We start from the raw sequence: 11553 nt of genomic DNA, 5'->3' as shown, positions 1-11553 counted from the left end.
TGTGGTGCTAATGTCTTTATTGAATGTTTTAGCCATTTTCATGGTGGAAGAATTTTATATTTATGCAGTTGTACAATTTTATTTTTTTCTGCAAGAAAGTGTAATGTATGAAATAAACCAAAGTCACATGTTTGAAAATAAATCTTTATTTTAAACTTTATAAAAGCAATGCAGTACCCCATAGAATGGTGTTAAATGTTGTCTAAAGTGCAAAACTCTATGTTCTAACATGTAATAATAGCCAGGAGTACAGTGCTCTTGTTGATCTTGTATTTCAGTCAGGTTGAAACATTGGACAAATAAATGAATGAACACACAGTTCTGTGTGCGTGTCTGTTGCAGTGGGTGAGGATGGAGCTTGTTAGTTGTCCAGAATCTTGAAGAAGTACTGCACCTATTTCAAACAGAAAATGCATCTTTATCATTCCCAGACAGCCTCAGCACAAGGGAATAGTTGAACATGTGAAACACTGAGCTGTTACGCAGCAGCGCTGGTGTCTGTCAGTTACTTGTTTCCCCCTCTCCCTACCCAGGATGAAGAGGCTGCTGTGGCACAATGTGCCCGTGCCTATGCCCCTCAGGATCCCAAAAAGTCTCTTCCCCATTACTGCACACATACTCCACCTCTGGAGGCACAGGCTCTGTGTTCCGGACATAACACAACAGATAGAACTGTTGAACCGCGGCGCAGGTTAAAGCTTCCAGCAGCCAGAAGGGAGGCTGCACACTGAAGCCATGGGAGTTTCAGGGCAGCTGCTTGCTCTTTGTTGCTGGTGGGCTGGTGGCCAGGGCTGAGGACAGGCTGTGCCAGCTGGGGCTGCTCAGATGTGACAAAATGCGGCAGCTGGCTTTGTGCAGGAGTCAGGCTCACTTTGTGCTGCATGACGCAGATTACCAGGGAGAATTTCTCCATGTAAAGTGACAAAACAGGACTATCCTAGAGCAAGTGGCTTGATAAAGACTTCCCTACTGGAACACACAATCCTGGAAATGCAAGATGCTTAAACTTTTTGCCATCTGCTAGAAGGAAAAGTATGGTTACGGTACGCTGTGGTGCTTAGTGCACCCACTTAGCTGTTCCATGTTGGTCCCAAGGAGCAGCTGCCAGCAGAAATCGCACCTTCAGCTCTTTCTTTTGCTGCTGTATGTTTACAGCAAGGATTTAACAAGCTCTGATGAAAGCCCTGAAATACTCCCTGACGGAAGCTTCACCTGCAGAAAGAACTACAGGAAAACTGAGCCATTAGACTCCCAGCACTTGATGGGTTTCTACTGCTACCATTTTGGGTAGGGAGTGGGGGATGTTGTTGCATGGCTCAACGTTTGGTACGATCAACTGCCCTTACAATTCAGTTCCTAAGTGAACAGTCTGTGACAGTTTAAAAAAAAAAAAAACCAACACAACAACAAAAAAGCCCAAACCAACCAACCAACCAAAAAAAATTCCCAACTTTTACTTGTGTAAGACCCAACTCATGGTTTGGTACTCTACTGCCTTTTAATCTTCCATATGAGTGCAAAGTCCAAGCATGAACTACTAATAAAGATTCTGGCTTATTCCAGGGCTTGGGACAACCATTGTGGAAAACTTATGGTGCTTGTGTTCGCTTCAGCGAGCAAATGTCAAAAAGGACTCACGTAACAAACTCTTAAGAATTGCATATGAAATTAGGCAAATCTTTTACCCAACATCCCCACCCCAATCACTTTCTGGTCCCACATCAGTGAAAGCAGTATGGCTGCTCAGATCACTAATTAACCAGGCAGGAAGGGCAGTAGCTATCCCAGCCACATGCCCTGCAGCTGCCCACTGAAAAGACCCAGCTGGTCCCAGGCTTCAGGACAACTCTGCTACCAAAGGACCACACCCTCCATGCCCCCAAAAGAAACACTCCACAATGCACCTGGTCAGACACACCCCCCTTCCTCCATTAGAAATGCTGCTGTAATTTGTCACACCTACTAGAGATACAGCACTAGAAGACTGCAGGATGGTTAAAAAAATTCCCAAACATCCAAAGTCCAAAAAGCCTCACCCCACCCCACCCCACCCCAATCAGGTGTAGACTCTTGGCTGGGCACCCTGCTCTCCCAGTGGCACCAGTGCTTTGGGTACACAACAGCCTTGACACCAAAATGACCTTTCACAAGTGGCCCTGACACAGCCTCGCTGGGCTGGGGCTGCTCAGCAGCCCCGGGGGCAGAGGGACTACGGGCAGGGCAGCGGCGTCAAGATGTGACATCTCATCAACTCAAATTAAAACGTGCATTGCCTTCAAGATTCTTTCTTTTACTCTGTGCTCTAGCCACTTGGCTCAGGAAGGCAGCGCTTTCCTTACTGCTTAATAGGACATTACATTATAAACTGCCAGTCTGAACATGTTGTTCTTTCTGCCAGATTGACTCAGCATAGTTAAGTATAATTGTAGCCATTAAAGTGAATTTTATCTCCCTCCTTGTTATATGGAACACCTGCATTTCATAAGAGAGACACACAAAAGCACTAGTAAAATAAAAAGCAGAGAGAGAGACATATACATATATTTAACAACACAAGCCTTTAAGGCTGTGTTTGCACAAACACTTGCACTAACACACACCAGCTACTGCTTTTACAGCCCTCAGCATTGGCACTTCTGGACTTCTGCTCCCAGCTTGGCCAAGGGCAGCTGTCCAGCATGGGCCAGGCACAACCCTCGGCATGGGTAGGGAGCTGTGCCAAGAGCAAAGAAAAAGGCCAAGTGCAGTGGAATCTGCTGCTTCCTAGGTAATAACTCGGTGTCCAGCCTCAGCCTGGGGTGCTGATACAACTGCTGCCAACACAGGCCCCGTTTCCAGGTTTAATAGAGCTGAGTCAACTCCCACCCCTGCCTGGGCTGCCTCAGCTGGAGCTTCGTGGCTCCTCTGGGATTTAAGTACTGATCTACCCCTGCAGCACACACATACTGGCCTTGCCCAATGCCTGCTCACTTGCCGCTAGCAACAGAAGAATTAGTGCTATTTTAGTCCCCAAAGGCCCCTTGATTTTGTGCAACCAATTTTCCCAGGCTGGGCTGAACAACCTCCCTTTACTTACAACCTGTGGAAAACCTCTTCCTCCTCAATTAGCTTTTATTGGATTGTTCAAGATCCACACAGGCTGTACTGGCAAGGCTCAGACATCAGAACAAGCAACACTACATTTCACATACTGCACAAAACCAGGTGCTGGTATGTTCTCTTTATGTGTAATTATCTCTATGTGGGTCAGCTGCCACCCAGCTCCCAGTAAAACCAGTTAAGAGCTGGTGTGTCTGTGGTACACAGGAAGGATCCTACTCTCCAAGAACCTCACCCTTGGGAGCATGGCAGTGCTGGACAAGAACCACGAGCACTTAGCCCACTCACATGACCACACGTATGTTGTTATGAGAAGAATCAAGACTTCAGAAGAACCAAGACTTCAGCACTACCAAGAGATCTGGGGTGACCCCATCTTATGAGGTCCCAGCTGGAGACAGCTTGAAGAACCCTCATTCTACAAGCACCAGGTCATTTTCCAAGGGAATCCAGGAACTGGTGATAACTTGCATCAAGCATCCAGATGGGGGTTAGATACTCCAAAATACCCTGTATTTTAGGAAATAAAGTTCCTCTCTTTCCCAAGGACTGAGCACAGTCCAAACCACAGAAAGGGGAGCTTTGCCAATACAAAACATCTGAACAAGCCTCACATTTGACCAAGGGCAAGGTCAGCCTCTCTGAGCTAAGCACACTTCTGATCTTTACAGGATCCAAGGGTGACAAAGCACAAATCCACACCAGAAGCTGATCTGAAACCAACCAAACATTTCACAGATGCCACCCAAATGCCTTTCCAATGATGCTAACACTCAGGTGTGCTCACTGCTTCACAGGGATGAGACAGGATCAAATTTAACATCAGTACTCCCCTTGCAGATCCCAGGAACTATCTACCTGCTTTGCAGCATGCAGCTATGCCCTCTCTAGCTCCCATTCAGGGACAAATAACAATAATGCTCAGGAAGTAACAATGCGTGAATAACCATGACCTTCTGGCTCTGACCCTATAAACTGCTTCACTGAGGAGGAGCTGAGAGCTGCTTCAGTTCCATGAAGTTTTGTTTCAGTCACACACACTCCCAGCAAAACCCATGTAAATGAAGTTGGCTGCTCTCTCTGAGCAGTTCCATGCATTACCACAGTTTCAGGAGCTAATACTGCAAGCAATAAAAAAATCCAGTCTAATGCCCTGGCTGACCACAAGTAAGTATCATCTGAACAATGTGTGCCCTAAGTGCATGGAAAGGCCAGGCAAAAGGGAAGCAAATCAAGTGAGACAGCCAATTTTCTAAGGAGAGCAAAGGATCTGGGTCTTAACACAGGACTCTGCACAGGCACAAAGTGTGCTGAAGATTCCAAGTGTAAGAATTACAGGCACTTACAATTCAACTCTCCTGTCCAGAAAATAACACAGTGCTGATGAGAGGTGCCTGCTGAGAAGCTTTGGAGTCAGAGCTTTTGTCTACAGGCCAGACCCAGGCACACCTTGGGCTGTAGCAGCACTCCACACAGGTAGAACTACAGCCTTGTCTCAGTTTTGGAGACCAAACTTCAGGAAGAAACACTGCGAAATGAATGTCTCCTCTGAAGGGAAAAGGGCCTTTTTTTTCCCCCCTCTTCCTCCACCAATAAGACAAGTGGGTCACAGCAAGTGAAAGTGGAAAAAACCAGTTTATTAACACACAAACAAAATAGGGTAGAACAGGATAAAAAAACCCCCTCAAAATACAACCAATTCCCAGAGAGGGAACAGAGACATGGGCTCAGACCAGCCAGGGCCACCCTGTGGGCCCGCTGGACCGGCGAGGAGGGAAGGGAGGCAGTGAGGCAAGGGAGAGGGAAGGGAAAAGGAACAAGAAAAACCAACAGAACCTCTTCCTGCTAGCTGGAACACAAAGGAAACCAAAGAACAGCACAGCGCTCCCGACGCACTCCCTCCAGAGCCCTGCTGAGACCCAGAGCCCCCTCACAGAAACCCTGGATCTGAAAGGGTACCTCAACATCCACAGTCCACCCCCCCAGTTCCCCTGGGCTGGCAGTTTTTAACAGAGACCCTGTTAGTCTCCTTCATGGCAGAAGCCAGGGGGCTGACAGGGTGACACGTGAGCAAGAAAAGGGCTGAGTTCACCACAAATTCACTTCTCATCCATCACGAGAAAGGTGACAGCAATTTCAGTCCTTCCTCTGCAGAACCAAAACTGGCAGCTGGGAGATGGAAGCTTTTTTTCATCCCTGTATTCATTTAGAGCCTGTCAGGAACCTTGGTGCCTTCCACGCAGCTAGACAGACACTCATCAGCACCCCCTCCCCAAAACCACCATAACGCTGTATCTCCTTGGTCAGCGTAGGCATCCAGGCACGTGATCCAGAGTCTTTGCTGACCCTACGTTTCAGCATCAGTACACTCTCCCTAAAGATTTAGGTCTGATAAATTTTTACATGTTATCTCAGTTTGAGATCACAAGCAGGAAACAAAAAGCTTTTTCTGCCCATTAACATTGGTTTGTATATCTGCATGAACTTGCCGATGCTGTTAGCAAGCACACTTGCTAACACCTAGCAGCAAAACCACACCTCAGCTACAGTTCACTCAGCTGATTCACATGACTACATCATTAGATTAACACACTGAAACCCCCATGGGTTCATACCATCCTTTCAGCCATAAGCACTCCAGAAAGAAAACTGATGGTCAAAGAAAACAGTCTACTTACTCACTGTTGTATGTATTCTGAAAATAAAAAATTATTTTCCTACACAAACCTGAAGAGGGTTTGTTGAAAAAAAAAGGGCAGGTTCATCACTCCTGCCTCTCTCCCAAATGTCACACAATGTAAGAAATAAAGCTAGCCAGGCTGCCCAAGACAGAACAATTTGTACACATGCACTTCAACTATCAAAGTTAATTTCTTAAGTAGAGCTGGGACAAAAACCCCAATGCACCAAAAAACCCCAACTTTGCAATGGAAGGTTTTATGACATAAATGCTACAGGATAACAAAGAGCACATTGTGTTTTTATGCTGTGTGCTGTTAGCAGTCACCTCAAGAACTGTGTATGGTTATGTTCAACTCTGAAAACACAGTGGAAGAGAAGGGCAAGGGGAGCTATTTGGAAACTGTACCACAAACTAAAAGATTAGAAAAATCTGAATTCCAAACAGGATGGAAATGAGAGGACAAGACAGTAGTTCATTATACCACAATCACAAATAACAAGAAAGTGAGTTTTATGGTATTTACTCTAAGAAAAATAAGTGAACTCCAAAACCACTTTAAAATAACAAGGTGTTATTTTTATATCATACATAACTGACTCAGATCACTGATTTCTGAAGTATAGATACTTGTAGATTCAACAAGAAGGTACAGGTTCATTGAATCTTCGCAGCCCCCATCATAAGCCAACTGCTCTGTAGCTGGAGCTGAACATTTTAGTCCAGGACTCTCCCGCCTGGAGTTCTACTTCTGATTTAGTAACATCTTTGAGCACCATCAGAACACATCACTGGTCTGGTAGAGCCACTGGAATGAAAAAAGTGTAAGATCCCATCTCCTATCAGATGTGACAAACTAAAACATGACAGCAAGTACTGCTTTCCTAAGGATCCCAAACTGCTCACTGAGTGATCAGGATCTCTGCCTCTGCACTTCATGCTTATCTTGAGGGACACTTGCTTGCCTGCCTCACAATCAGGAGTTGCTGTGGATGTCTTGTAGGATGCCCTTGGAGCAGTGAGCTGAGGTGAGACAAGACCCTATAAGTGTACCACACGTGTCAGTGCCAGCTGCAAACACATCCCAAGCACTGGATAAAAACACTGGAAAGGGCCCCTGCTGCTTGTACCTGCAGTACCTAAGTAAAGCCAGGTTTGGATGTGTTCATACAAGCCACAGGCACTGCCAATTCTGAGCAAAGGCTCTCCAGCCTGCTCATGGAGCACTGACAGTCCTGGTGCTCACAAGCTACCAGGTTATGGCCAAGAGAGGAGACAGTGATCACACAGAGACAAGAACAAGTTTTACAACCACATCACAGATCCAAGTGAGGATGGAAGCAGCAAACAAATAAATAAAGTAGAAGGTAGCCAGCATTTAAAGCCATTCCTGAGCAACCGTGATGCTCAGCCGATCATTATTTGTCCAGGGGGACCCAGTAGGCTACACATGGCAACAGTGTTAAAATCATGAAGATGAGATAGTAACAAAATATCCTGAAAGAAACTACTAATCAAAGGCACCACCAGCAGGGCATTGCATGCACCACCCCAAGCCCCTGCGCTGACTGTGGCTCGCTGTGCTGACAGGGAACATCCCACCAAACCAATGGCATAAATTCCCCAAGCATAGAGCTCCAAGTACCTTCTGAGACATGTCACTGAATCTAGAAAGCTCCATTCACCTGTGCAATGGGTCAGTATGAAAAGCCCAAGAGTTTGAGTCTCATCAGCTTTCAGTGATTTCAACGCTGCTGCTGAATGCCAAACCATGCATGTACTGCCATGGCAAGACTCGACACCTCAGTGATCAAGTTACTATTCAATGGCTGCACTAGGGCAGCTACCTGAGGAAGTCCACAGTTCCTGGTTTGTGGCTGGATAGTCTTGGCACACTGTCTCTCCCTAGCACAACAGCAGTAACTGGCACCAATGTGGAAGGAAACTTGCCCGCTCAGCAACTCTGAATGCTTCAGAGAATTGCCTCTTGCTCAGAGGCTTGCTCACATGTATCAGTGTATCTCAGGAATAGCTGTGGATGCATCATTCCTGCCTATGCGCCAGTGTACTTAGAGGTTAAAGAGGAAGAATGCAGCTCTTACTGAAACTGACCAGAAGATGCTGGGTGACTCCAAGGAGCCCTAGACTACAGCTAACATCCTTTCAGGTGACCACTGCCATCCTGTTCTGGGTTTGCACAGCTGCTAGCACAGGATCAACACTGCCAGGGTCTAAGCCCTCAGCACTGTGACAGCACAAAACCAGTAGTGGCATGATACTACGTTGTGAATCGTTAGCTATTATTAATTACGAAAGAAGAAGTAGTTTCTAGAGCTTGACAAACCCTAAGCTCAATATATCCCATGGTATTAGCGTCTATGACAGACAGGAAACTTTATTCACAGTTTTCCATCCATATTAACACGTTTCACTTTGGGTTTTTCCTCCCATGTTCCACATATATTTCAACACATATATGAAAATAGCTGACTTAAATTCTGCTCTTCATTACTTCTGGTAATTAGTGAAGGAAGCTGCACTGAGAAGGGAAGGGGTAAACCCTACACAGGAAGCACCAGCAGAGCTAATAATTTGTATATTTGATCTCTGAGAGAGGTGAGAGGTGCAACTGGCTGAGGTCAATAATAGGAAACCACATAAAAATTTATGTGCATCTCGCAGCATGTGTGTTACAGAACACAATAGTGTTTCTCTTATCTCCCCAAATAAGGTGCAGGGCCCCCTGCTCCAGAAATGAAGGATATTCTGAGCTTCTATGTGGCTGTGCAACTACGGCATGCCCTTACTGCTCTTGCTGTATAAGCTGTTCCCCTGAGCTTTTTTGTCTTCTTTGCTGTAGTTTGCCCATGGTGCAGCTGAGTAGCAGCCCAACGTTCTGCTTCAGCTGGAGGAAGAAGAGAAATGCAAAGAGGACCTGGGCTTTTTGGTTCAAAATGAGAACGTGCTGAGGGAAAGAAAGAAGGCAGTGGCCTCAAAGACACAAACTGGGCCTCAGATGAGTTATCAAGAAGTGTCATGCCTTCCCTCCAGCTTGACCTCCCCTCCACAAAATTACTTTGCTCAGCACAACACAAACACGTGCCAAAAGCCAAGCCCTGTTTATCACACAGGTTACCTTCAGGATCAGGTGAAACTTAAAGAGCTTTGGCAGCTGCTTGGTTCACACTCATTAACTTCTTCTCTCTGGCACTTATAAACCTCAGACTTGGCAGAACAAGGGGTAACCGGACCTCGGATTTTACCCAGAAGTGGAAGCAAAAGAGGTGAGCTATTTCACAACTCTGTTTAAACAAGTTCCTGGTTTAGTTTGCCTGTCTAGCCCACAAGTATAATAATTATACAACCTATGCTCAAAATGAGGCTGCCAAGTGACTTAATAATACAGTAGTTTTTAAAAGAGAAATCACCAACATCTTCACTATCCATCCACCTATTACTGCTATTTTTAATTCTCAGTTTCCTTCAGATAGGCCTAAGCAAAAGGATTATTTAATTCTCTGTACAAGTATATATACAGCATCAGGAAACATTGCAAGACAGCATTCCAGTGCTGGCTAACATGTTCTGATATGCAATAACACCACCACGTAAGATTAAGTTTTCCTACACTCCAGATTCTTTCCAACCTGTTCCCATAGCTGTTGGATAAAAAGTCTCAGAAAGTTTAAATGGAGAAGCACTTAAATCATAATAACCATTATCTGATAAACCTCTCTAGAAATCATCTTGTACCAGAAGAAACTGAAATTTCCAACTGACAGACAAAAATAGCTACTCCTTGGATGAAAACTTGGGGGAAGAAAAGTGCTAAAGCAAACCTCACCCAAACCATTCAATTTTTATTACTTTTCACTGGAAACGGTGAAAAGCATTTTACCCCAGATTATGCAGCTCAGTATGGGCCTCTAATAAAAGACTTCATTGCCAAATTGCTGTATGACTGAGTGAAACAATGGCCTCTTTATTAAAATATTTTAAAGACTCCTGAGAGAAATGCGGACGGCTCTAATGCCCTCAGTGAAAGGTTCATTGCCATGCTATGCACTTCTGCGGTGTAATGTTTTACAAGCTGGGCTGCCCTGTGAATGGGGAGAGTTAGTTCTCGGCTGGCAGAGGCAGCTTGCATAATAGCAGACAAGTTAATCGGTAACGAGCAATGCAGGAGACCTTTGTTCCGAGTGTGACACGCACAAATTCCACACTAAGCACATTGACGCTTCTGAGAGTTACTCATTGACATGCTTTATTAAATTGCTTGGACTATACCTCAGTGCACCAAAAAGGACTAGTTTAACAGCCCTACATCCTTCTGATGCCTTCTGTCCTAAAGTGTTGCACTTTAACCTCAACCCATGGATCAGCTCATTACTGTACAGAAGCATTTCCAGGGTGGATGACAGCGAGCACCTTGCAGCACACCCACATGTCCAGACAATGGCAGTGGGCAGCCAAGGAGGCAGCACACAGGAAAGGGCAAGCTGGCAGCCAGCAGAGCACTTCTGTAACAGGAAGTGGTTATGGGAAGCATGTGTTGTGTTCCCCCCCTCCAAGGTGAGTGCCCCCTGGTCCACTCTGAACAGCTTGCTAAAATACCACCCTCCCCCCAGCCTCCCTGAATAAATGGAAAGGGAAAGGAGACATAAGACATGCTTCTCCTGGCACTATCTGGAATGCCAGACCACAGACAGCTGGCCTCTAGCAGGTGGAATACACACTGCACCAAAAGCTTAGGAGCAGCACAGCACTTAACACTCGGCAGAGCGTTCAGTTTATACCAAGTCTAAGGAAAACAATCATGGTTTTCGTTGTCCACAGCACCTGCCTGGACAAAACACATCTGCTGAACTGGACCATCCTGTCACCACTTACTGTACATCACCTCCCATCTCCGGATCCAGGCAGCTGAACTTCCAGTGCCAGAGCTGCGTGAGCAGATGACCATAGCCGATCCGTCCCTAGGTGATATTACTTGTCTGCTCTAATGCCCTACGAGCAGCAAGCCAGCCTCACTGGTGCAAGGCTGAGCAAAGGAACAAAGAGCCTCCAGCAGCTCGTTGCACAGCCTGCCAGTCCCCAGCCCTACACTTGAACACCACTGCACAGCTGAAATTCAAAGAAGTGATGGGGGAAAACCAACCATCATGACAGCTCTCTCAGAAGACAGATGAAACCCACTCTTCTTTGATAACAGCAAAGTCATCCCCCTTTGATAGGTTATTTTCATGTCTGTGAGTGCCACAAATAGCTCTGAGGCAAGGGAGAAGGCCAGCAAACGATACTCGAGGAGGTCCTCACTCCTGCCTGGCTGGAAAGCTGCCCATGACACTGAAAACTGACCCGTCTCTCCAGGGTGCGGGTGCCCAAGGAGGAGCCTGACGGCACCCAGCAGCCATGCCATGGCACATGCAGCGCCCTGGGGCTGGATTGGGAAGGCAGCTGGCACATCCCCCACTCCCACGGAAAGTGGCTTGAGAGATCACCCCCCTCTACATTTCCACTCCTAGCCCGGCAGGCACACAAAGGCACAGGTAAGCACACACCCGCAGCAATTGTCACGATATTGTCCAAGCATTAGTCACCTCATAACAGCATCTCCCCCAGCAACAGGGAGAAGGCTGTTTCACTCAGAACTCAAGTTTTATCCATCTCACAGCAAATCCTTTTTCATGCATATCTTGCTGAGGGCACCATCCTCTCCCTCTGTATCTAGGTACACACACACAAACACATGGATGACTATTAAGGACTTTGTA

General features: G+C 46.2%; 1 protein-coding gene across 1 annotated transcript in view; it reads right to left on the bottom strand.

Moving 5' to 3' along the window:
- Positions 1-126: 126 nt before the first annotated feature.
- NME7 (NME/NM23 family member 7) overlaps positions 127-11553 on the bottom strand; it is a 72626-nt gene continuing 61199 nt past the window's right edge. Inside the window, exon 12 of the mRNA XM_008631903.2 lies at positions 127-394. Coding sequence (XP_008630125.1) covers positions 362-394 — 33 coding nt within the window. The 3' untranslated portion in view covers positions 127-361. The remainder of the gene's footprint in view (positions 395-11553) is intronic.

Source organism: Corvus brachyrhynchos, unplaced genomic scaffold, assembly GCF_000691975.1.
Source record: "Corvus brachyrhynchos isolate BGI_N302 unplaced genomic scaffold, ASM69197v1 scaffold3, whole genome shotgun sequence".
Lineage (NCBI taxonomy): Eukaryota > Metazoa > Chordata > Aves > Passeriformes > Corvidae > Corvus > Corvus brachyrhynchos.
This window is presented reverse-complemented; position numbering and strand designations above follow the sequence as displayed.